Below are 26,697 nucleotides of genomic sequence, written 5' to 3'. Positions count from 1 at the left end.
GGGTACAAATAAATTTTTTATTATTATTATTATTATTATTATTATTATTATTATTATTATTATTATTATTAACCAGGCTCAGCGAAGTATCTTGATTTCACTGAAAAGTACAGACAGCTCTTTGGTAAGTGATCAAGGAAGAAGAGTCCAGCTGGATCAAGCAAAGACGCCTTGAGTCCAGCTTCCTAGTCTTACATGGGCTGGCCAAAGGCCCGTGGTATGTATAGAAGCAGGAACGAGGTATGTCAACATTATTCCCACGTGCGATTCCCTGTAATTAATATATAGCCCTCGTGCCTTGCAACCATTGACAGCCCCCTCCTCCATGTATTTGCCCAATCCCCTTTCAAAGCCAGTTGTCACTACGCCTTGTGGCAGCGAGTTCCACAGGCTGACCGCCTTCCAACGAAACTACGTGCATTTCTTCAATGCGAAAAGTCGGGGCTGGATCTCGGAATCAGCGTGACAAACTGTTTCAAAAGGACTGGAACAAATTTATATTTTACATGAAAGAAAATTGTAAACATTTGAAAACGTTTGTAGGCTTGAATTGAAATGTTTTGTAATGTAAATATAAGGAACTGATTTACCAATAACAAGGTGAAGTATTATAATTTGACAAAGGGTAAATAAGTGCTTATAGAAATGCGAAGCATATGGAAAGTTATGTGGAAGTCAGAAAAAGGGAGGGAAGGAGGTCGGTGCTCTTACAGAGTAATATATTAAGTCATAGAATTATGTAACAAAATGTGAATATGATTTAAGTGGAAAACTCAATAAAAATTATTTTTTTAAAAAAAGTCGGGGCTGGATCTAACAAATAGAAAGAAAGGAGACAGGAAAGCCAGAGGAAAGAAATATTTGCCCCCCAAAGAAACACCCCAACCACCAACTGACCTGCAGCGGCTTCACAGACAGCAAAAACCTGGCTCTGCAAAAGTTCGGGTTAAACCAGCAACAGAATCAACAACGTGGGGAAAAGGGCAGCGGAAGTTCTTTTTCCGGTCTCTGAGCTCCACCCACTTCCTCTTCTTGTTGAACATAGACATAATAAATGTAATATGGGTGCGCACGGCGCATCTTTCGGGTTCCCTTGGAACAGTAACAAATAGAGAATAGTTCCCCCCCCCCCCAGTGAAAGCAGCAACTTTTTGAAAGCAATATATGCTAGACATATTTTGTTGGGTTGGGTGTAGTCTCAGGGAAGGGGCTGCAAAAGGGAGGTCCAAATGAGGTGTAGCTGCTGGTTCATGCGGACAGCTACTAGGTGAGAGCTGAGTTCGGGGTGCAGGGGACCAAAGCTGCACCAAGTGCCTCAGCAGGAACATGATGTGCCCCCACCAAAGGCACCAGCCTTCCACTAACCCCCCCAGGCCAGTGCCGGATTTACATATAAGCCTGCTCCGGCCAACCTAGTAGTTTGAAAGCACGTCAAAGTGCAAGTAGGTAAATAGGTACCGCTCTGGCGGGAAGGTAAACGGCGTTTCCGTGCGCTGCTCTGGTTCGCCAGAAGCGGCTTAGTCATGCTGGCCACATGACCCGGAAGCTGTATGCCAGCTCCCTCAGCCAGTAAAGTGAGATGAGCACCGCAACCCCAGAGTTGGTCATGACTGGACCTAATGGTCAGGGGTCCCTTTACTAAACAAGCTATGGCTTAGGGCCCCACTCTATCTCTCTCCCCCCCCAAATTGAAAGGAAAACAAAACTGGATGTACATTTCCAAAATATAAGATAAAAAAACAATGAAATAAAACCTACATACAACAAGAGTGTTTTGTGTTGTGTAGGCTCCTATGATGGAAGTCATGGGCCCTGCCTGCTAGCCTGCGCCGTAAAATATCACTTGCTCATTTCTATATATAGGGTGATCGCAGAAGAATTGATGCTTTTGAATTATGGTGCTGGAGGAGACTCTTGAGAGTCCCATGGACTGCAAGAAGATTCAACCTATCCATTCTTGGGGAGGTCAGCCCTGGGTGCTCACTGGTGGAACGATCCTGAGGCTGAGGCTCCAGTACACCAGAGAAGACTCCCTGGATAAGACCTTGATGTTGGGAAAGATGGAGGGCACAAGGAGAAGGGGACGGCTGAGGACGAGGATGGTTGGACAGTGTTCTCGAAGCTACCAGCATGAGTTTGACCAAACTGGGGGAGGCAGTGGAAGACAGGAGTGCCTGGCGTGCTCTGGTCCAGGGGGTCACGAAGAGTCGGACACGACTAAACGACTAAACAACAACATATATAGGGTGCCTACATTCTGCATGGACTGGTTGCATGGCAATTACTTTGATAACAATCTTATGTCAAATGGCTTGAGATACCTATTAGGTCCATCAAATACCATATAGCATATATTCAACACAAAAGACAGCGACAATTTGTTGTTGACAAAGGACAGCTGGAGATATAAAGGGCCCCATTACATTCAGTAGCTTAGAGCCTAAATCCAGCCCTGCCCCAGACATCCCATTTACAGTGGGGTTTTTAATTTTTACTGATTAATTTAAAAGCTGATATCATCAAGTAAAGATTCCAAGTAATATCAGGAATAACTTGATTATAGTAAGAGCTGTTTGACTGGAAAAGAGGTGGTGGACTCCCCTTCCTTGGAGGTTTTTAAGCAGAGGTTGGGTGGCCATTTGTCATGTATAATTCCTGCATGAATCCATGCAATAAGAATCCTTATTGCACAGGGTTGGACTAGATGACCCTTGGTACGTTTTCCAGTTCTATTATTCTACGATTTAAAATTCTTTAAAAAATAGAATCAATGTTTGTCTCTTTTCACATTAAATAAATAAGACCTGATTTAGGGGGGGGACACAACAGAAATTCTGTTGCTTGCTTGCCGGTTGCAGTAGAAGCTACGTTTTAAAAAAGAACATCGAATTCCTGGAGTTTCCAGGAGCATCGAGTCCCGCCAGTTCCTAATATGCGTGTGACTCTACATTCTACCTACCTCTATGCTAGCGGCTCTCTGAAAGGAAGAAGCCAGCCAATGAAAGAACGAGTGGCTGAGTTATCCGCTTCGGAGCCAATGAAAGAGCGAGTGACGGAATTCTCCACTTCGGGCCAATCAGTGGCCCTGGAGTGCGGCGGAGGGCGTGGAAAAGAGAGACGCGGCCCGAAAGAAGAAGGCGGGGCCGACGTTGTTGTTTCCACCCCCCACCAAAGCGCGCTTGAGCAAGCGAGCCTCCAATTGGTGGGCAAAGCAGCCAATGGGCGGCCTGCATTCTGACTCCGGAGACCAATCAGCGGCGGGGACTATAATATTTGAATCTGAGGAGAGCCGAAAGGCGGTTCGGGGGTCGACGCTGGAGCCGGTAGGCCGCGTTTGGTGAGTTGAGCGGGCGGCCGTGGGGAATGAGAAGGCCCCATAAATGGGGGGGGGGTGAGAGAAGGGACTGAGGGGGGGGGGAGGACCGGTCCCTCGGCGGTTCGTTCGTCGTCTTATGAGTGGGGAAGCTTCGGCCGAACGTTAGTCCTCCTTCGCGGAGCGTGTCTGCGGAACTCCCTGCCACAAGATAGCCGCCTACTTGGACGGCTAGGGCTAAGTAGATTCGCGGAGGCTGCTATCGCGGCTGCTCTCCAACGAGCGCGCTGTCCTCTGAATAATTCCGGGATATTAGGTGGCCTGCGATGCCAGTCCTTTTCGGAGTAGACCCATTGGAGTCAATGGCCACGAAGGCTCTGCTCTGCCTCCGCAGGTGGGAGGAAGCAAATGCTTGTGGGTGCCGGTTGGTGGGAACCACAAGTGGGATTCCCAACTGGGGTACCTGGTCGGCCACTGTGAGATCTAGATGCTGGGCCCCCTTTGGCCTGATCCTGCAGCAGAAAACTTACTTGTTCTTGTTGTTTAGTCGTGTCTGCCTCTTCGTGACCCCCTGGACCAGAGCACGCCAGGCCCTCCTGTCTTCCACTGCCTCCCGCAGTTTGGTCAAACTCATGCTGGTAGCTTCGAGAACACTGTCCCACCATCTCGTCCTCTGTCATCCCCTTCTCCTTGTGCCCTCCATCTTTCCCAACATCAGGGTCTTTTCCAGGGAGTCTTCTCTTCTCATGAGGTGGCCAAAGTATTGGAGCCTCAGCTTCAGGATCTGTCCTTCTAGTGAGCACTCAGGGCTGATTTCCTTCAGAATGGATCGGTTGGATCTTCTTGCAGTCTATGGGAGTCTCCAGAGTCTCCTCCAGCACCAGAATTCAAAAGCATCTATTCTTCGGCAATCAGCCTTCTTTATGGTCCAGCTCTCACTTCCATACATAAGGAACTTACTACTATGTGTTAAATTTGCAAACCACCCCCATCCAAATATCTCAGGACATGGGTAGGCAAACTAGGGGCCAGATCTGGCCCAATCGCCTTCTAAATCCGGCCCGTGGACGGTTCAGGAATCAGCATGTTTTTCCATGAGTAGAATGTGTCCTTTTACTTAAAATGCACCTCTGGGTTATTTGTGGAGCATAGAAATTCGTTCATCTTTTTTTCAAACTATAGTCTGGCCCCCCACAAGGTCTGAGGGACAGTGGACTGGCCCCCTGCTGAAAAGGTTTGCTGACCCCTGCATCAGGATGCTGTTTCATAGCATTACATTCTTCCTGATTGCACATCCTCAAGTAGCCACTTCCTCTGCATGCAGGGATATTGTAGTTTTCTCTGTCTGGTCGATTTACAAGGAATTGCAAGTGGGGAAAGGTGCTGTTGCGCTCAAATCCTGCTTGAGGGTTCCGCATTGGGGCACCTCATTGTCCCCTGTGAGAACTGGATGCTGGACTACGCTCTTCTTGTATATTGAGCTATACAAGACTCCTATTGCAGGCAAAGTAGGCATTTGTTGTTGTTTTTGTTGTTTAGCCGTGTCCGCCTCTTTGTGAACCTCTGGGCCAGAGCACGCCAGGCCCTCCTGTCTTCCACTGCCTCCCGCAGTTTGGTCAAACTCATGTTCGTAGCTTCGAGAACACTGTCCCACCATCTCGTCCTCTGGCGTCCCCTTCTCCTTGTGCCCTCCATCTTTCCCAACATCAGGGTCTTTCCAGGGAGTCTTCTCTTCTCATGAGGTGGCCAAAGTCTTGGAGCCTCAGCTTCAGGATCTGTCCTTCCAGTGAGCACTCAGGGCTGATTTCCTAAAGCAGGCAGTACCTTGTACTAACGGGGGTGGGGGGGGAATGTCTGACTCAGTTTCATTTTTTAAAGTTTGCTTTGTAACAGAAGAAAATCTGTAATGGAAAGTAACAAACATGTACACTTTGTGTCTTCATTTTCAATCTGTGGTCTTTTTCACACTTCGTTCAGTATGAGGCACTGTTGCCATAGACATCATGTAATTGGAGGAAAAGGGAGGGGAGAGAGATGGGCTAATGTTCTTTGGTTCTACTGCATAGTGTTAGTGTACGTTTGGGTCAGCATCATGTGGGTAGGTCCTATAGTACTTTTAAACAGTGTTTTGTTGCAATACCATTTACCTATGTTCGCATCAAAGCAAGTAGCTTGTCAATGTAAGTGAACTGGAGGGCAGTCCAAAAAACCTCTAGGGCAAGATCTTTGTCCTGGCAGCGGATGTGACAGACTTTGCTTTCCTGTCTTCTCCCTGCCAGCCCCATGAGCATCCCACCCCAAACTTCTCCAGAGGGTCTTCCAACTCTGCCTGCCAAGGAGACACCTGGGAAGTGTGTATCTGCACATGGGAGGTCCTGTTTGCATAGGCAGAAGTCTGTTGTGCAAGTGTGGCTACCCAACCTCTGCTTAAAAACCTCCAAGGAAGGGGAGTCCACCACCTCTTTTCCAGTCAAACAGCTCCTACTATCATCAAGTTATTCCTGATATTGCTTGGAATCTTTACTTGATGATATCAGCTTTTAAATTAGTAAAAATTAAAAACCCCACTGTTAATGGGATGTCTGGGGCAGGGCTGGATTAGGGCCCTAAGCTACTGAAGGTAATGGGGCCCTTTATATCTCCAGCTGTCCTTTGTCAACAACAAATTGTCCCTGTTTTTGTGTTGAATATAGGCTATATGGTAACTTATGGACCTAATAGGTGTCTCAAGCCATTTGCACATAACAAAATATGTATTTTATCAAAGTAATTGCCATGCAACCAGTCCAGAATGTAGGCACCCTATATATGTTGTTGTTGTTTAGTTGTGTCTGGACCAGAGCACGCCAGGCACTCCTGTCTTCCACTGCCTCCCGCAGTTTAGTCAAACTCATGCTGGTAGCTTCGAGAACACTGTCCAACCATCTCGTCCTCTGCCGTCCCCTTCTCCTTGTGCCCTCCATCTTTCCCAGCTTCGAGAACACTGTCCAACCATCTCGTCCTCTGTCGTCCCCTTCTCCTTGTGCCCTCAATCTTTCCCAGCATCAGGGTCTTTTCCGGGGAGTCTTCTCTTCTCATGAGGTGGCCAAAGTCTTGGAGCCTCAGCTTCACGATCTGTCCTTCCAGTGAGCACTCAGGGCTGATTTCCTTCAGAATGGATATGTTTGATCTTGCAGTCCATGGGACTCCAGAGTCTCCTCCAGCACCATAATTCAAAAGTATCAATTCTTCGGCGATCAGCCTTCTTCATGGTCCACCTCTCACTTCCATACATCACTACTGTTGTGAAGTAGGGTGCCACAAAAGGGCGGGCATCCATAGCCTATAATCTTTCTCACTTCACAGGTAGAAAACAGCAGGATGGCTTCCACTTTTGCTGCTCGGTACAGAAAGGACCTAAGTACGGAGGCCTTGAAGACAAAACTTGCCCACCGAAAGTCCATTTCCCAAAAGGAGAGCAGACACAAGGAATTTAATAAAGGCAGGCAGTTTGGACTCATTGATGTCAACGCACAGGCATCAAGAAATGGTGAGCCTTCACTGCTGGAGGAGTCAGGTGAAGGATACTTCCTAAGGAGCAGCACAAAGTCAAGTAAGTAAAGACTTGCAACTCGTCTTTGACAAAGCACTGATTTTTAGACTCTGTCATTGTAGAATTTCCTACACCTACAAAGTTAATGTGCTACAGAGGCCTTATTAACAAAACAGAAACTGATAAATGACCAAGTTCAGACGTCACCCACCCCAGAATTCCTAAGGCACCCAAATGTTAAGATGTTAAGTTAGAGGTGAACAGTGGGAGAGGTTCATTTGCTGATGATAGTAGATTATTTATCAGAGTGGTTAAAACAAAAAGATTGTGAAGAGCTCCAAAAAGATATCTTGAAAGTGGGTGAACAGGCAACAAAATGACAGGTGCAATTCAATGTAAACAAGTGTAAAGTGATTCATGTAGTGGCAGATAATACTAATTTTGCATATTTTATCCTCTGGACTGAAATGACAATGAATGACCAGGAATGAGACCTTGGGGTAATAGTGGATAGGTAGATGAATATGGCTGTCTCCAATTTAGGTCCCTTTTGGAAGTAAATCATATTGAAATCCACGAGATGTTTTGATGTAAACACAGATGTGATTGGACTGTTAATTCCTCTGAAGTTATTCTGATGGGATCTAAAGTTATTTTTGTTTTCCATGTAGGCCAGAAATCAAGTGCTTCAGCTAAGTCTCGCGAACAGGAGCGTTTGGAAATGCTACAGCGTTACAAAGCTGAGAAAGAACTACGGAAGTTAAAAGAGCAGAGAAAGCCTGTATTTAAATGTGGGCAATTCAAACCAGAGGCAGCTGGCTTCCTTTCAAAACCATCAAATATACCGGTGCTCAGCAAGCCAAGGGAGACTGTAACAAAAGCAGCAAGTGTGGTACGTGTACTTAACTCTCCTGTGTTTCTTTTCCATGTTGTTGGGTTGCCCTAGTTTGTCCAAACCAGAGTTGAATATTATAGTTTGAAATAGGTTCTGATTTTGGAGGGGTGGTATGCCTTACGTGGACCAGAAAAAAAGGGATTGGTGGGTAGTGGTTAAGGAAGGAAGGAATCAGCCTGATTCACAATGGGCACTCTAATAATTGATGTGTGTTATGTGTAATTGTGGTGCTGACAGTCACTTGTGTTCCATTATTAAAGTCAAGGGCCTTCAGAGCAGGCGTTTGCCAGGGTAGGCTGTTTTGAATAAGATTGTCCCCTGAAGCAGGATAAGGAAAGTACATAAGTTCTCATTTCAAGCGCTTTGATCAGGGAAAAAATAAGATACAGTGGTGCCTTGCAAGACGAAAAGAATCCGTTCCGTGAGTCTCTTCGTCTTGCGGTTTTTTCGTCTTGCGAAGCAAGCCCATTAGCAGTTTAGCGGCTTAGCGGATCAGCTGTTTAGCGGCTTAGGATCAGCTGTTTAGCGGCTTGGGAAAAAGGAAAAAAACTCCGCAGGAACTTGCAAGACATTTTCGTCTTGCGAAGCAAGCCCATAGGAAATTCGTTTTGCGAAGCACCTCCAAAACGGAAAACCCTTTCGTCTAGCGGGTTTTCCGTCTTGCGGGGCACCACTGTATGCATGCAACCTTCTAATGTGACTTGGGCTGTGCACACATTACTGGCTTTAAGCACAACTAGGCCATTCTTTCAGTTTGAAAACTGGTGGTTTTTTTAGGGGGGAGGGGAGTGCATCAAAGCACAATATTTCAAAGGAAATGACAGGATAGATCTGGAGTGTAGCTAACATTGTGTGTATACCACTTCCCAAACTGGCAGTTTGAGCGCACTGGGTGTAGGGTAAACGGTACTGTGTACACAGGTTTTCACCTCAAAGTAGATAAATGTACCTTGTAAGAACAAATTTGAGCATGGGGTTTGCCCTGGGGTTTGCTGGTCACAGAGGTATGCCGATAGGTATGTTATAGAAGAATGGGGGGGGGTGGCTTTTGCTGCCCAACTCCCCAAGGTTCTGAGTCCCCTAAGTCCATAATCCATCAGAGACAAATGGATGGAGGCAGGATGCAGTGAAAGCAAGGCAAGTCTCTATTTTTCTGTTCCAACAAAGCTCCCTCCTCTCCTGGTAAGGAGGTAAGAGAGACCAAGAATAAAGTGTGCAGGAACCTTTAAAGACTTTTGAAATTGTCCAACCCCTTCAGTAGAGACCACCCTAAAAGCATCATGCATACATCATAGAAGGTGGTGGTCTGTCACATAAATTTGAGAGTTGCTTTTTTCGTGTCTGTCAGGATACCTGATTATGGTCACTGATTTTGGACAGCCTGGCCATTCTTTCATATGGTTGGCTACTCTGGTTAGGAGGTGCAAATACAGGTTTTTTTATTTAAAAATAAATTTTATTGGTTTAAAATTTAGTAGGAAATGTGTGTTTCTGGGGGTGATGTGTGCTTACTCTATCTGTTGGGTATTCCTAGGAAACGCGGTTAACAAGGTCAAAGGTGAAGAACCAATTGCAAGAATCAATCAGACCACCAGCTAGACCACCGCAATCAGTGGTTTGTCTTACATTTTTATTCTTTTACATGTGGTTTGAACAGAAAAATGAGCTGCTAGAACTATGGCAGCTTGGTAATAAACCAGGGGTAGGTAGTCTTTATTGTTGGTGTTGTTATTTATTTTTCCATATGGGGTTAGGTTTGTGTGTTATGTGTTTGCAGCTTGAAATTAAGGGTCATAGCCAACTCAAAAAGTTTGTAGCTTTGCAAATGTTTTATGTTAATTTGAGCCCTTATAAAAATTTAATAATGGCAAAGTAAATCCTAATCTACCTATATATGTTTGGCCAGAATATTTGCAAGTGGGTTTATTTGCAAAAATAGATGTAAGGTTCATATAACTGAGGTAATTGTCTTATTGGGAATTAAAGGAAGGCCCTGTAGAAGTAAATGGATGGTAAACTCTCTCTCTGTCTCTCTCTTTTTAAAAAAAAAAAAAATTTATTAGAGTTTCCAATTTTTTACAAAGAAAAAGAAAAAAGCAAACATAAAAACATTAAAAACACATAAATTTCACAACTTATTTTCTCATAACATATTTCCCCGACCTCCTCATACCTCCCCTTCTTGTATATCCAGTTCAAATTATTTATACAGCAAATCCTTATCTCAAAGCATTACAGCTTAAAAAAAGAAAAAGAAAACACCTTATTTTCTCTCCAACATCTTAGATTATTATAACTTTAAATTCTTGCTTACAAAAAGAAAACCATTTTATCATATTCCTTTTACCATTACAGCTTGAAACCACTTAATTTCAATCCAACATCATTCAACATTCCTTAATTTTACAGTATTTTTGCAAATAGTCCTTAAATTTTTTCCAGTCTTCTTCTGCCGACTCTTCTCCCTGGTCACAGATTCTGCCAGTCATTCCCGCCAGTTCCATACAGTCAATCAGCTTCATCTGCCATTCTTCCAAAGTGGGCAAATCTTGCATCTTCCAATACTTTGCAATAAGTATTCTTGCTGCTGTCGTTGCATACAAAAAGAAAGTTCTATCCTTCTTTGACACCAATTGGCCGACCATGCCCAGGAGAAAGGCCTCTGGTTTCTTCAGAAAGGTATATTTAAATACCCTTTTCATTTCATTATAAATCATCTCCCAGAAAGCCTTAATCCTTGGGCACGTCCACCAAAGGTGAAAGAATGTACCTTCAGTTTCTTTACATTTCCAACTTTTATTGTCGGGCAAATGATAAATTTTTGCAAGCTTGACTGGGGTCATGTACCACCTATATATCATTTTCATAATATTTTCTCTTAAGGCATTACATGCCGTAAATTTCATCCCGGTGGTGTCTCTCTCTCTCTCTCTCTCTCTCTCTCTCTCTCTCTCTCTCTCTCTCTCTCTCTCTCTCTCCTTTTGTGTGTGTGTCTGTCTCACAGTAACAAAGTTAAGCATTTATGAAACCCTGACTCCATTTCTCTCTCTAGATGGTACCTAGCAAGGGCTCCACTCCGCAAACAGCTCAGCATAACCAGAGGCAGATCTACGTAGACAAACCCTCCAAAGAGAGGAAAGGTATGCATCGTCATCCAAACACTGCAGGATTGCCCCAGACCTTTTGGGGCTACTATATGTGTGAGTTTCTGGATAGCGTAGTGCGAAAGCACTGCTCCTGGAGCTCTGAGTTCAAGTCTTCCATTGAACTCCTGGACATGCAAAGCAATGTGGCTGCAGTTGGAATTGGTTGCATTTGTTAATCGTATGAGTGTGACTCCCAACAGCCACGCACAGAAATCTATTGGCTCCCACGGCAGGTCCTGTCCAGTTATCAGGTCTTCTGTGAATTAATGCCACGTACAGCCTCTGCTAAAACGCAGTGGGACTTGATTCTGAGTAGGTTGTGCTGTTGACGTCTTGCATCCAGAATGTGAAATGTTTTAAGGAGCACACATCATCTCTTTCTCTCCCCCCCACCTTCAGGGGTTCAGCCTTCAACTTCCACAACTGCTGCTAGAAGAGCTACAAGGGCCACCGCTGCTGCTCTGACCAAAATACCACAGATATCTCGGCCTGCTGTGAGCGCAGGTGAGTGAGGTAGTAAATAGCTGTGGATTGGGGAGTGAAACAGTCAAGCAATGCATATTCTTCTTGGCCCAAATTGAACTTTCAACATGTTTTTTTCCTCCAGGAACATAGGAGGCTGCCTCATACTGAGTCAGCCGTTGGTCCATCTAGCTCAATAGTCTGTACACTGACTGGAAGCAGCGCTCTAAATATTACTGCTGTAGTAATGCTCCGGCCACGCGCCCATCCCTCACCTGTCCTTACCATCCAGCTGGGTCAGGTTCAGGTTTTTATAGGACAAAACGCATCAAAAGGGTAGTTGCTGCCACCACTCCCTTGTACCAGGGCACCAGAAAATTTAACTCAAGGGAGAAAGTTATGCTTCCTAGTTACCGGCTGCCCTGCCCTGCAAGTTACTTTCACAAAAAATACAGGCAGAAATTCAACAGGTAGTGCGAAACTGATTGGTCAGGCTTCTGGACTCAGACTTCCCCCCAGAATGGCACACAGGACAAGGAAAGTTCTCTTTTTAAAATTTATTTAAAAAAGACAGGTTTAAACATACTTTTAAAAGTAGGCACATTCTCTTATACAGTTCAAACAGAAAACAATAAGGTGGTAAAGTATAGCTAGTTAACATACTTACAAATGAGAACAAAGGCAAAGTTAGTGTAATTTCAAAGTCCTCAATGGAATCTGCATCTCAAAGACAGAAAAGATCTTCATTACAAAGACCCACAGGCAGGACGACTATCAGCAAGGTGGTAAGCTGACAGAGGGGCGGGTTGCAGAGTGCACCCCGGCTACTTTCTCAGAGTCTTTATTTCTAAAACTCACTTGGAAACAGAACTCCCATCCAATCAAAATTCTTGATGATGTTTAAATTCACCAGTGGTCAGCTAATTGACTAATAACTTAACTTGGGACAGCTGAGCTTGTTAATTCTCAGGAACTTGGATCAAAAGGTTCCTCCTTATTTTCAGAGACTCACCAGATACCCATTCTCAGAGTGATTAGGGTTGATAACTCATTCACACCCAAACAGCTTTGTTAAGTACCAGGTGCTAGAATACCACTAATCACTTGGAGAGTTTCTTTTTGCAGATGCCCACGATAAGGATTCTCACTCCCATAGACAGCAAGTCTCCACTTAAAGCAACAAGAACGCATTCCCCATAAATCCTTTGGCCTTTTTGGTCTCCCCACAATGCTTTGCTTCTTCACTACAACTGCCCTTCTCAAATATCTGGGATGTGTCCCCATAGAAAGCTTTTGAGAAACTTCTCTGACTTGTCCTTCCTTGTTTTGATGAGCTTTTCAGAACCTTGCAGCTGTTCTTGTTTTAGGTTTTCCGCCGCAGAAAAGGGAAGCAAGTAACAGCAAGCAGCAGCAGAGAGGGGTCAGAAATGCAAAGGCAACAGTAAGTGTCTTGGCTTTTCCTAGTGTTTCAGACACTGCAACCTTCATATCAATAATCTCTACAGCCCTGTTTGTTAGATTGCTGTTATCAACATGTAATGGGGGAAAGATTAAGAATCTTGAGCAGGGTTTGGGGACTGGGTGGCTCTCCATACGTCAATGGACTTCGCTTCCCATTAGCCAACATTTCCAATGTTATTTGCTTTTCTAGTTCTCCTATCTGCATGCATATTTCTAGAAGTGTTATGATGATGGAAAGAGTGTGTGTGTGTGTGTGTGTGTGTGTGTGTGTGTGTGTGTGTGTGTCGCCCTTACAATGCATTTAGGGTGACATGTTGTCTGCTCCTTACTGGCTGAGAAAAGTCCATATCATTCAAGAAAAACAAAAAAAAACCTTTATGTCCTGTTACAGGTGTTGAGTGGCATGAAAGAGAATCATTCAGTGGAGCCTCTGATCTCCCAAATCCCTATGGCTACAGCCGCAAAGCTGAAGAAAGGAAACCTGGAGAAAGAAAACCTTCCAGCCCCTATCATCCTGGCTCCTGCACCACAAAGGAGAGAGCGCTCGTTTGCCCCTCAGAATTTTGTGTTCAAGCCTCTGGAGGGTTTGACCGCCTACAAAGTCAAGCCAATGTCCCCTTCCAAGGCAGATGTATTCCTGTCGCCCAATCTTTGCTGGAGCCCTGCAGAGACCACCAGGTAATGGGCTACCATAGGGTCCTCTGATGAGATAAGGAGTTGCCCTAATGTTTTTGTAACATCTCTCTGACTTCGGCAAAACTTGTCCTTTTTAGAAATTAAAAATTGGTACTTCCAGCTCCGAAGGTTTTACTATGAATTGCTGTGGACTTTAGCCACTCTTGATGTGCATCATTTGATAGAACCATGAGATCTGGGAAGTCCTTTAGAGTTGACACCTTGGCTCAGGCCAATATTCTGAAGGCTCAGATCCAGTGTTCAGATTTCCTGAGTGATCTGAATATTTGCAAGCCTGACTTCATTAAAAACATCAGTGGAAAGCTGCCTGCTGTTTATTTTGAAGTAGCTGTGGCAAATGAGTGCACTGCCTTGACCCAGTCAAAATGCCATGTAAGAGAAGCAGCCCCCCCCCCATTCCTTCCCTTGCAGGAGAGTTTCTGTGCTATGTCATTAATGGAACTTAAACTGCTTAAATGCTTTAATGTTCTGTCAATTCAGATGCTTGCCTAATAATAATAATTAATAATAATATATTTACCCTGCCCATCTGGCTGGGTTTCCCCAGCCGCTCTAGGTGGCTTCCAACAAAAGATTAAAAATGCATTAAAACATACATGTAAAACATAATGCCAAGTAAATTATTATTTTTCCTAGCCATGTCCCTGGAGAAGGTGCTCTGGAAGCTTTGCCACAGGACTGTGGGCTTAAACAGAAGGTCTCTAGCCCAGGAATGACAAAGGCAGATCTTCAGGAACATCCATCTGTACTTGAATTTCCAGATGCTGACACAGGTGGGTCTGGTGGGGTGGGGGGAGAGCGCTTTTGTAGCACAGTTGCTAACTTTCAGCCAAAAGTCCCATATTCCACTTTGAACTCACAACTGGTCCTAGTCAAGTTGCCCTTCTCCCAACCCCTCCACCTGCAATGCCAACCTGGCTTATAGGCTTGTTGTAAGGCTTTCCTGCTTCATAGCACCACAAGGCTTTCAAAGCAGCTAATGAAAGTCTCAAATTTAGGAACAGGAATTGCATGCTGTTCATGTGATGTCCACCCGAAATACTTCGTAAAACACAATTAAAATGCTAAACCTACTTTTAAGATTGTGCCATTTAGTGGACTGAAGCTCAAGTTGATTTATCATTGCGGCTGAGACTGGAGAGTGATACAGTCTTGAATTGTAAGTTGTTGCAACTTCCTCTATCCTCCAATAGCACCTATTCAGGTTACAGACACTTCAGGTTACAGAATGTGCTAACCGAGAAATAGTACCTCGGGTTAAGAACTTTGCCCCAGGATAAGAACAGAAATTGCGTGGCAGCAGCACAGCAGCAGCGGGAAGCCCCATTAGCTAAAGTGGTACCTCAGGTTAAGAACAATTTCAGGTTAAGAACGGACTTCTGGAATGAATTAAGTTCTTAACCCGAGGTACCACTGTATTACGGTTTTATGGATATACAGTATAAGTTTAAACTTGATAAGTCGTCAAAAGGCAGGCAATTCGTTCAACCAGGCGGACTGACAGAGTTATATTGCGGCATGATTTTTTTCCTGTACTTTTTACAGTGTTCTGCAGTTTTCTCTGTAAAAATATCCTTCATCTTTCAGAATGTGTAACTAAAGAAACAATGGATGTGACTCCCTTTGCAAAGCAGATCAGTCCACAGAAAGTGGATCTGCCAGCAAGCGATTCATCCGACCCAGTTGGAGAGCCACAACACAATGTGCCCTATTTCAGGTTTGTACAAAAGGGCGGAGGGGTCCAGACTGATGCACTTGGGAGCGTGACTGAAGAGAACACTGGCTGACGGAACACTCTCTTGATGGGTAGTCCCTCTGCTTTGTATGAGATTCACTTTGCCATCAAAGTAACTGCAGAGCAAAATGCCTGACCCAGTAAAATACATTTTAGTTAGCTGCCCTCTTCCCTTTGAGCTGCACTGTCTCTAAAGCTCATTTTTAGCCCATTAATCTGGCACACTTTCCTTCTCACTCAGCTCAGAGCCCATTGACACCTCAAACACATCTGAACTCTTAAATGGAGGGGTTGGCTCAGTTGGCATTGGGAAAGCCCTCCACAGATGTTTTACGACTTAATAGAACAGCATGAGAACTTATTAATCATCCAAGGAGATTACCTCTCTCCCAGATTTATCGTTATTATTTCCTTAAAACCATTTTATGCTGTCCGTCGTTAGTACAATACTCAATATATGCAGCAATATCTATAACGGAATTTAATGCAGTCATACTAGCGGGGCCTCAAATGGTAAATAAGCTTTTGAGGACCATTTTATCCTCACAACAATCATGTAAGGTTGGTTAGGCTGAGAGACCAAGGTCATGTGTGATGTTGTGGATGGTTTGTTGGGCCAGGGCCTGGCAAGACTGGACACACAACTCCCGGGATGACTTCAAGGCAGTCACCCTCTTTCGGTGAAACCTCCAACGCAGGGCACATTGTGAGGAAGAAGCGGGGAACCCCTATGGATGCCACCTGAAGCTCTGCTGCTGAAGGGTGGAATGGAAATGCAAATTACTTTAAAGGGCTGGGAATTGGAGCAAAGTTTGTGTGAAGCCCACCCTGTCTCCAGTATTGCCACGTACAGTGGTACCTCTGGGTGCAAATGGGATCCGTTCTGGAGGGCGGGTCAAGTTTTGCTGCATGTGCGTGACATCATTTTGAGCGTCTGTGTGAGCAGCGAAACCCGGATGTAACGCGCTCCATTACTTCCGGGTCGCTGCGGAGCGAAACTTGAAAATGCTCAGCCTGAAGCACATTTAACGCGAGGTATGACTGTACTCAGGGACGCGGGTGGTGCTGTGGGTTAAACCACAGAGCTTAGGATTTGCCGATCAGAAGGTCCCAGTGACGGGGTGAGCTCCCGTTGCTCGGTCCCTGCTCCTGCCAACTTAGCAGCTCGAAAGCACATCAAAGTGCAAGTAGATAAATAGGTACTGCTCCAGCGGGAAGGTAAACGGCATTTCTGTGTGCCGCTCTGGTTCACCAGAAGCAGCTTAGTCATGCTGGCCACATAACTCGGAAGCTGTCTGCGGACAAACGCCGGCTCCCTCAGCCTATAGAGAGAGATGAGCGCTCAACCCCAGAGTCGGTCACGACTGGACCTAATGGTCAGGGGTCCCTTTACCTTTTATGACTGTACTCATTCTGTCTGTGTGCTTCTCTTTTAAAGAAACCTCCTTCGGTGCGAGGCGGAGAGACTGGCATCACATTGCCTTGAGTGGGATGGAGCAGCTGAGGCGGATATTCCAGAGGATGGTAAGTGAAGAAGCTGAAGGAGGAGTTGCAAAATTGCTGTCCTGGATGGAACAGTTTGCTCGAGTCTGTTGGCCCGAGTGACTTTGGCCTTGACACTCCCAAGCTACACAAGCGAGATTTGTACGAATTAGGCTTCTTAAATGTCTCATCAAACACTTTATTATACATAATGAAATATTCATTTCCACAGCCAAAGATCTTGTCCGTACCACTGTTGGGCAAACCAGGCTGCTGATAGCTGAGAGATTCAAGCAGTTTGAAGGGCTGGTGGATAACTGTGAGTTCAGACGCGGAGAAAAGGAAACAACCTGTGATGATCTGGATGGATTCTGGGATATGGTGAACTTCCAAGTAAGATCTCTGTTTTTTAAAGCTTGTCTCATATTCAGGTGGTTCTTCAAGAGCGCATTGTCATCCCACAACTTCAATACAGGACATTTATCCTTCCCACTTGCATTGTGTGCAAATCAGCTTTGGGAAGCTGTTTCATGATTTCTGCACGTTTAACCCTTTGTCTTTTACCCTGTAAATTTCTTGGGCATTAAGGGCTCTTTGTCTTGTTTTTCAAAGAATGCAGCCAAGTGAAGTTTTAAATTTAAGTCACTTGGGAACCTTTTAAGTAACAAGCAACATTAATCAGTTTAATAAATAAGACTAATTGAGCTGGTTAGTCCTACCGTCGTTGTTTCTCATTGCTTTTGGTTTTCTGAATATAGGTAGAAGACGTAAAGAAAAAATTTGAGAACTTGAGGAAACTCCAGGAGAATGGATGGCAAATGGCAGACGATGTCCAGGCCAAGAGACCCCTCAAGGTATGAGAGGCTTCTGTAATTCTGCTCTTGGGGTGTCAGTCTAACAGGATTACCAAAAGACAGACTTTCCCAAAGCAACTCCAGGAGGTTGCTAAAAAAACCCCCACAAATACTTCTCTCACTTTTTGGAGTAGATCTTCACTAGGCCTCTAGGCAGGAAACCAACCTTTTCTCTCTAGGGTAACTGTCACGTAGCCTCAGCAGCTGCGACTGAAACAATCACAGACTGCACTCACATCGCTGACCCATGTATCCTTTGTGCTGTATTTTGGTTTGTAAGCTCATTGGGGATCATGTTTTTGTTTCGTCCGACCAAAAAGTGGCCCATGCCATCCCCCATCCTCACACCCATCACCCCCTTGCTGACCAACAGGGCAGGGTGGGAGACTGGGCACTCTGACCAGAGTCGGGAGGGGGAGCCCTGTGCGGTTCTTTGAATTTGTGCGCAAACACACAGTTCAAATAGTAGAAGGTGCCAGAGAGAGATGCTTGCTAAGTAAGAGTGATCTGTAAGACTTGCAACCTCCAGGTCATGGCCTTTGGCAAGCCCCCTGCTCTCAGTATGCGGTGGTGGTAATAACACTGGTCAACCTTCAGGAGAGCCAGTGTGGTGTAGTGGTTAAGAGCGGTAGTCTCGTAATCTGGGGAACCGGGTTCGCTTCCCCGCTCCTCCACATGCAGCTGCTGGGTGACCTTGGGCCAGTCACACTTCTCTGAAGTCTCTCAGCCCCACTCACCTCACAGAGTGTTTGTTGTGGGGGAGGAAGGGAAAGGAGAATGTTAGCCGCTCTGAGACTCCTTAAAGGGAGTGAAAGGCGGGATATCAAATCCAAACTCTTCTTTTTCATCGGAGATAGTGTGAAGTACACTGATTGCTTGAAATGTGTTCTAGAGAAGTAAATCAAAGAGTGCCTTTAGGAGAAAAAGTCAGGGTTCCATCTGCACACTTTTAGCTTTAATTCCTGCATTGCAGGGGGTTGAACTAGATCACACTTGGGGTCCCTTCCAACAATTCTGTTAATCTAACCAGCGATTTTGCTGTTTCCGTAGTGAGTGGAGTCCATGTCATTCTATAGTTCACCACTAGAGGGCTCTATATCCCAGTGGAACTTTTGTCAACCTGGGGGCCCTGCAAATATTTTGGAACTACAACTCTCATCAGCCCCTGTCAGCACAGCTGGGCTGGCACAGGCTAATGGGAGTTGTAGTCTGAAACATTTGGAGGTCCTCAGGTTGGTGAAGTTTGGTCCCACAGGATAATAGGCCAGCTGTATTTGGCTAGCCCTAAAGTTACTGTAGGACACGGGTGGCACTGTGGGTTAAACCACAGAGCCTAGGACTTGCCGATCAGAAAGTCGGCGGTTTGAATCCCCATGACGGGGTGAGCTCCCGTTGTTCGGTCCCTGCTCTTGCCAACCTAGCAGTTTGAAAGCACGTCAAAGTGCAAGTAGATAAATAGGTACCACTCCGGCGGGAAGGTAAACGGCATTTCCATGCGCTGCTCTGGTTCGCCAGAAACGGCTTAGTCATGCTGGCTACATGACCTGGAAGCTCCCTTGGCCAATAAAGCGAGATGAGCGCCGCAACCCTAGAGTCGGCCATGACTGGACCTAATGGTCAGGGGTCCCTTTACCTTTAAAGTCACTGTGCCAGCTAGTTCCAAAGTTTGCAATCATAAGTTTGCAGGACTTAAGCTGCAACCATTACTGAAAAAGCCAGGTCTGGACGCAGCAGATTTGTAGCAACTGTTGCCTGGTCACAAATGCTTCCTTTCTGTGGTAGATAATTGAGAGGGTTGTGGCGGAGCAGCTATAGACATTCCTGGATTCAGGCCAGTCTGGTTTCAGGCTTTGGCTGAGATTTGAATTGGCACTTCCCTGGCTGCTGTGGGAGGCATGGGGAATCTTTAGTTCTTCACGTGTTGCTTAAATTCATCTCCCACTAGCCCCAGCAAGCACGGCAGGGGTGCGGGTAATTTATCTACATCCGGAAGGCTGAAGGGTCCTGCACTGTGCCAGTTTTCTGTCTGAGCTCTTAGAAGGTGGGGAGAAAATGCTGTCCTGCCTTTGGTCTTTCAGAAGAAGGCAGCCCCTCAAAGGGCAACCAAAGCAGGGGGTGGCTCTGTTGAAAGAAGAGCAGCCCGAAAGCGCCTTGCAGCGATAAAGGCAGCCGTGAAGAACAGGATGAAAGCAGAAGGGCTGATGGTGGAAGTTGCAGTTCAAGAAACCCCAAAGGAAGTGGAGAAAGTGACGTTCGATGGAGGGTTTTTCAAAATTGAATCACCCAGGCCCTTCCCAGGTCAGTGTTGGAGCAGTTCCTTCTGTGAGTGAATTTGGGCGTGAAAGGGAAGCTTCTTTGCTGCAGGGGGCACCTCTGGAAGTCTAGTGCGCTTCTAGTGAGCATGCCTTACTCAGTTACTGGGAATGAGGAGCATGGAGGTGATGGTGAAGCAGGTCTCTCTTTAGAAAAGGAATAGTAGGTAGGGGAACCATGAATTTATCTCCCCAGCCTCTACCCCAGACCAAATGTTTTGGTTATACATACTGTGAGCTAAGAGGCAGTGTGTGTTCTTCCTGTTCTCCATAGACATACACACCCACCACACAGCACAAAGGTTTATTGAAACAACTCCAAAAGTGCGAAGACTCAGTTCTTTGGTTTAAGACCTCTCCTTTAATTGGGCCCCGTAGCCAGTGAGGATTTCACTCTGTACTCTGTACCTGTTAAAGTTCCTAGCTCATTTTCCAGGGTATTTACATACAAAGGATATTCTTCAGCAATCCCATTGAGAAGTTTTCAGGGTATGAATGGTGGGAGCCATCTCCTAGTTTTCTGAGTGGACACAGCTGGCACACCAGTCCAAACAGGAAGGGAGACTGGAGCCAATCTTCCGCCATCCCCTATGTCAGATTTAAGCAGTTTCTATATGTTTCAGGACACAGGGCAATTCTGAAGAATTCAGATTTTCTATTGACATGCATGACATCCTAATAGAATATCCATTGACTTATTCCTCCTCTCTCCACCGCACAGGCAGGACTCCTCAATCTACAAGCAGGACTTCCAGGCGGATGACTCCAAGATCTGCCAACAGGGCCCTGCTTCAGAGCTGTGCAGATACCTGTGTTGTAAGGCTAGGCACGCCAACCACGTCCAACGCCATTCCTCCTCCTCCGGATCCGAGTGCGGTGTTGGAACCTGCCAGAACTGACCTCTGCTGCATTTCTGAACAATGGTATGCTTTTGGCCGGAATGTGAGCCCTTTTCGGCTGGTGCAGAAATCACTGTCTGTGTTAGTGAGATCCAGATGAATCACCTCGTCAGTGGCTATTTCCAGATCTTTTCCGGGGTCAGGAATCTGTGGACCTCCGGATATGGCTGACCTACAGCTCCCACCAATGTGATCAACAGTCAGGGATGATGGGAACTGTAGTCCAGCATCATCGGGCCACAGCCTCCCCCTTCCCTGGACAAGGAAAACACAGCGTTTTGCACAGTAAATGGCAAAAATTATTTTGGGTGTTCACACACAAAGCATGAAACGGGTCCGCTTTCCATTTGTCCCCACCACAGTATTCTGTCTTGGTGAATAGAGGCTCCATTCAGCCCCCAAGGTTTATGAAGGCTGGTGCTGTTGAGCAGTTTAGTTGCAGCTGCTGGGTGCAATCCACACTGAGCTAGAGGATTGGAACACCAAAGTTGAAACCCTCATTTGCTTTTGCCACCTCTTGGGGCACAACCAAGACCTGCTCTCTTCCTGCACCACAGCGCTCTGCTCCAGACCTCTGCCTTCTTTTCCCTGTGCCAGATGATTGGTTGTATGGCTTGGAGTTGAATTGTCATTGGAAGCTGTTCATTTTAACTCGTGCTGAAAATGCCCTTGCGGAGAGCACAACTTAAAAACGCGCTGCCTTCCTCTCCCATCTCAGTTCCCTCCGGCAAAAATGCATAACCCAGTTTTTGTTGGCCACGGGTACAGCTCTGTCACCTCAGTCTCTTCCAGTGCTGAACACAGCTTTGTAACATTTTGTTCCAGCTGCAGGAAAGATGCAATTGGGGCAGGGGGTGGGATCCTGCTGCTGGCATATTTGCCTGGGAGAAGCAGCTGTTCATTTCAGACAAGTGCTTCTCTGTGCTAATTCACGCTGTAAACTTTGCCCTTGTAATTGTTCGTCCAGTATCTTGGACGTAAACTGAGAGGGAGAATTTGGGCTGCCCTTGTCAGCTGTCATTCACACCATGCACACCTTCCCCCAAGATGAACGTTTTAAAAACCTAACATGCAAGTTTCTGACTGATGATGAACACGTGTGGTCTCCCCCCAGTGACATCCAAGCTGCGGAGGAACCCTGTGCTGCAGCAGAAGACATGGCGAAAGAAGCTGCTGTAAGTTGTATCGTCTATGTTGAATGTGTGCCTGTCCTGAAAGTTCAGAATGGCCCCCTTCTCATTCTGCTCCTTGAAATCTCTCTCTCTTCCTTCCTGAACTCTTAGGATATACAAACAACCACTTGTGACAGCGGATCACCCTTGTGTGATATGGATGACTTGATTTCTACCGATTCTCAGGGCCTGGAAGGTTCCATTGATAAAATAGAAGTTCCAGAAGCTGCAGAAGAGGTGAAACAGACGATTGCAGATCTGGGCGAACAGGATGTTCTTTCATGGAGCCCCAAGGAGGATTCCCAGCCTGAAGGAACCTGCTCCCAGGCTAAAGAGCTGCCCACTCCAGAATGTCAAACAGGTAGATTTCCATGGGGCTTTTTAGGCAGCGGGAAGAACCTCTGGCTGAGGTCCATGTATTATTCTGTGATGACGTGAACAGTTCGGAATTTGAATTCAAGGAGCTGCTTGTATCTCACTCACCACATTGTGTTTTTGGTGCACTTTAAAGACTAAAAAATGCATTGTGGCATAATCTTCTATGGGGGTACAGCCTGCGTGATCAGCTGCTTTAAGCTGTAGATGGAAGGAGGAATTGAGCACAGGCCTGTAACAAATGCTGTTTGGAGGCTCTCTTAACCCCACTGAGCCAATATGGGGGCCCGTGGGAGACGAGGGGGAACCCCACTCGCTCTAGACCTTGCAAGGGCTAACAGGGTTTGTTCATTCTGGCCCAGAACCTTTAGGCTGCCACCCCAGGCTTGTTTTTCAGGAAAAGGAAGTCTCATTGTGAACAGTGTGGCAGACCTCCAAGTTCACATGTTAAGCATTGGGGGTGGGTGTCTCGTTGCTCCTATATTCTCACCCTGCTGACACTTCCTTGTGTTTGACTACTATATCTTGAAATGAAAATATTTCCTGTTTGTTACAGGCAACTCCCCATTTGTGCAGGGGTTGCATTCCGACAGTGGGGAGACCCTGTTGTCATTCATGAACCATAGGTACTTGGTAACGAGATGTGTATCCTCAAACCTTATTGACACAGCCCACTAGAAACCCTCTCCTACATATTACTGAACCAGACCTAAGTTAGGTTAAAAAGCCCACCGGAAATATATCCTTATTTTCCAGGTTCTCTTCTCGGTGACTTCTCCAGCGAAGCTGCAGTGCTTGAACTCCAGGTATGTTTGTTTGAAAAGGAGCTAATTGGGTTGGGTGGACTTCTAAAGACTAGCAACTGTAACATTTCTCCAATTACTGCGACGAATCTGATGCCATGGTTTCCTGTTAAATATATATAGCATATTCTTCTGTGTATAACACCCCTTATTTTGGGGGACTCAAATTTATGAAAATGGGGGAAGATGACCCCCGTGTATAAGACGACCCCATTTTTAAACATTATTTTAGAGTAAAAAAACCCCTAGTCTTCTACATGGAGATTAAGCATAATGCAGATTATGATGTGCCATAAGGAGGCTGCATTGAGTTGCAAAGGACTCCAGCTGTCTGGTGCAATGAAATCAGGCTTATGTCAAGAAGCCCTTTCTCTTTCACCTCCCCCCCCAAAAAAAAAACCCCAACTCCTTAGAAAACAGTAACAAATGGACATAGATTATTAGGAAAGTGCAGCCATGGGCTCGTCAGAGCAACTGAGCATGAACACATCTCCTCACCGGATCTTTTTCTCAGAGTGAAAATTTCTCTGGATGGCATTCTATCCAGCTTCTTGACTCTTTATTTGAAAAGCATTTGACAGCTTCATTAGAACAAATGGGCAGGTCCCTGCCCCAAAGCAGCCTACAATCTAAATTCAACAATAGGGGATGAGGGGTGGGGTGCGGAATGTTAAGGAAATGCAGTTTCACAGTTTTCCCCGCATTGTAATTTTTGCATAGCACGTGCATGCACACACGATTCACAATATATTGCCAGGTCAAAAGTTATGAAACCGATATCACAATCTGGACTTCAAACCAGTTTTGAACAATACAATGATATATCGCTCAGCCTTGTCACCTTCATTACTTTGGCAGATCAAAAGCCTAGGGGGAAAGTTAGGGTAACTAACTTCTCTTAAGGCTGGGCAATGAGGCAATTCAGTGTATTACGTTCTAATCCACACGGGAACTACTTCTGCTTATGACAAGCAACTGTAACACTACAGTTTATGATAACTATCTATCTGTCAGATGGTATCTCTAAATTTGGTGGGAGGATCCTTGATCTCCCTTTTAGGCTGTTTGCTGCGCCAACCGGTTAGGTCACTTTTTTGAAAGCCCTGGAGGCAGTTGCTGTTAAGCAAGAAGCTTCTGAGTCACTTCTGCTAAGAAAGCTGTTCATTGCATGCATGCATGCAAGTGTGAAGTGGGTGTAAGGCACACAGCAATGAAAAGAGCTTGGATGCTGTTTGTGAAAGCACTTGTCAGTCTTTTATCACTTGGCTATTATTGAGAGGAGGCAGATGAATGTATATTCTGTCTTGAAATAAGAGGGGAAGTGCAGGTCATAGAATTGTAGAGTTGGAAAGGGACCGAAAGGAGTTAACCCCTTGCAGTGTAGGAATCAGTTAAAGAACCAGGTGACCATCTAGCCTCTGCTTAAAAACTTTGAATGATGGAGAGCTCATCACTTTCTGAGAGAGTCCATTATGAGGAGATTTCACCCCTCCCATATCCAAGAATCTCCTGAGGAGTCTGCTGATTCTCCAGAGAGGAGGAGGCGTGTTCTGCTCTCTACTTATTCTGCTCCAGCACCACATCAAAGAGTCAGTCAGTCAGTGTGTCGGAGAGAGAGACTGAGTGTTAGAGAGAGATTGTGTGTTTAGATAAGGTTGCTGCTAAGAGCAGCTGCAGACACTCAGTGCGGTTCAGCATTCATTTATGCTTAGACTCATTTAGCTCTGTATATAGTTGTATAATAGTTGTAGATAGAATAAAGGAAGATATTCTACAGAGCTGCTCTCCGAGTCATTTATACTCTGCTATACTCTGCTGTGCAACGACTGTCTTCTTGTGGGAGTGAATCCGGTGCTGACAACTCTAAGCTGTGAGTCCACAGCACTTTGACCTGTTCCTGTGCAGAAGGTGGTCTCTGGAAGTGCTACCCAGCGCGCCTATCCCAGTCGGGGCTGAAGTGGATGAGTCCAGTTAGTGGCACTGGCTCAAGGGCGATGCTGACACATTATGCTGTCAAACTGCTTTTGCTGCCATAAAGTTTTTTTCTAAAGCAGGAGAGCAGATTTCTAGCCTCCTTCCAAAAGTTTGAATTTTTCAGCAGTGTGCAACATGCACCTGATTTCCATGGACATGATTTATTTACTGCTTTCCTGTCTATATTATATTATATTATATAACCTTCCTTATTTGTTCCCCACAGCCCAGCCTGGATGAAAGCCTTTTCGTCACTCCGAGGAACCAGGCGGAGAAATTTGTGGCCAACCCAAGCAACGACCTCATTGTTTTCTCTCCACTTACTTAATTAGAAGGGGCAGAATAAGATTGATTTTACAAACCGGGGTGGGTGAGGGGAGTGGGTAAAAGGAAATTTACTGTGTTTTTTCTGTTTTTAAGTACTCCTATTAAATGTTTATTAAAGTTTGGTCTGTGTCTTCTGAGTTGCCTTTCAGTATCATCTATGTGGGTACTTTAACATCTTTCCTCATCCATAATCCCTCTTCCCTCCCAAAATCAACTAAGATTTCCCCCAAAACAGTTCTGGATCAATTTCTGTTTCAGCTCAGACCTGTCCTGTATTGTAACAAACTGGGTGGGGTGTATTCTGTGCTAATCTGGGCCAGGAAAATGTGAGTGCTGTGACCTGCACCATTCATGTGAATAAGAAAGCTCTGTGGGTTGTTGCTTTTTAACCTAGTTTATGCTGTGATTTGCCAGATTCAATTGGAGGACATGCTGTTCACAGGATTATGCCTTCCTTTGCCTTTCACCTCCACTTCTAGGGAGGAAGATAACTTCCTCTTACAGAACCACAAGAGGCTGTAAAACGAACCCTGCCCATCCTCCGGGCCAGTTTCCCAAAGTTTGGTACACATACACCTGGGGTCCACAAAAGGGTCCACAGCAGAGTTTGCTCTAGTCCAAATAAAAGCAGTATTGTTTGGGAGGTTTTTTTGCCCGCGGTATGCCGGCAAGACTGAACGCTGTTGGGGCGAGGTGATTATGTTATGAACTGCCCTGGGATTCTACAGATGAAAGGCTGAACACAAATTTAATAAGCATGATAATGTTAAGTTTGGTGAGCACCACTTAAAGGACCCCGGTTCTCTACCATTTTGGTATGGTCACCCACAAGTCCAAATTGAATTGGCATCGTTATTCATCAATGTTGGACCTTAGGACTTCTGAAGGTGCCAGTACTCCTATACTGATAAGTTTTGAAATGTTTCTCCCACCCCCTTCCCCTTCCCCTTGAAAGACCTACATTGGCTCCCAGTACGTTTCTGAGCACAATTCAAAGTGTTGGTGCTGACCTTTAAAGCCCTAAACGGCCTCGGCCCAGTAGACCTGAAGGAGCGTCTCCACCCCCATCGCTCTGCCCGGACACTGAGGTCCAGTGCCGAGGGCCTTCTGGCGGTTCCCTCACTGTGAGAAGTGAAGTTACAGGTGTTAACGGAAAAATCTGAGGGCTCTCTTGGACAAAAAGTAAAGACACCAACCAGGATAACTTGGAGCAAAACAGCAGCCTGTAGGCTTGGCCTTTATTGAACTGATGCATCAGG

General features: G+C 45.6%; 1 protein-coding gene and 1 long non-coding RNA gene across 3 annotated transcripts in view; one reads left to right on the top strand and one right to left on the bottom strand.

Moving 5' to 3' along the window:
* The window catches only part of LOC308587474, a 306,756-nt gene that overhangs the window by 255,010 nt on the left and 25,049 nt on the right, over window positions 1–26,697 (bottom strand). The gene's annotated exons all lie outside the window — the stretch shown is intronic.
* DLGAP5 (DLG associated protein 5) lies at window positions 3,235–25,575 on the top strand. The gene is made up of 19 exons (XM_081191800.1): window positions 3,235–3,337; window positions 6,659–6,905; window positions 7,517–7,737; window positions 9,275–9,355; window positions 10,793–10,880; window positions 11,286–11,390; window positions 12,716–12,789; window positions 13,201–13,487; window positions 14,142–14,278; window positions 15,093–15,222; window positions 16,679–16,764; window positions 16,955–17,115; window positions 17,481–17,576; window positions 19,655–19,874; window positions 20,610–20,811; window positions 21,902–21,962; window positions 22,071–22,320; window positions 23,091–23,140; window positions 25,338–25,575. Exons 2-19 carry the CDS (start codon window positions 6,674–6,676, stop codon window positions 25,437–25,439), a joined length of 2,583 nt encoding a protein of 860 aa, XP_081047926.1. The 5' UTR covers window positions 3,235–3,337; window positions 6,659–6,673; the 3' UTR covers window positions 25,440–25,575.

This window comes from Podarcis bocagei (assembly GCF_964188305.1).
Source record: "Podarcis bocagei genome assembly, chromosome: 1".
Lineage (NCBI taxonomy): Eukaryota > Metazoa > Chordata > Lepidosauria > Squamata > Lacertidae > Podarcis > Podarcis bocagei.
This window is presented reverse-complemented; position numbering and strand designations above follow the sequence as displayed.

Coding starts and splice junctions, on each gene's coding strand:
- DLGAP5 (XM_081191800.1), top strand. CDS start 6,674: ATGGCTTCCACTTTTGCTGCTCGGTACAGAAAGGACCTAAGTACGGAG. Junction 13,488..14,141: donor AGCCCTGCAGAGACCACCAG/GTAATGGGCTAC, acceptor TATTTTTCCTAG/CCATGTCCCTGGAGAAGGTG. Junction 19,875..20,609: donor ATCACCCAGGCCCTTCCCAG/GTCAGTGTTGGA, acceptor TCCACCGCACAG/GCAGGACTCCTCAATCTACA.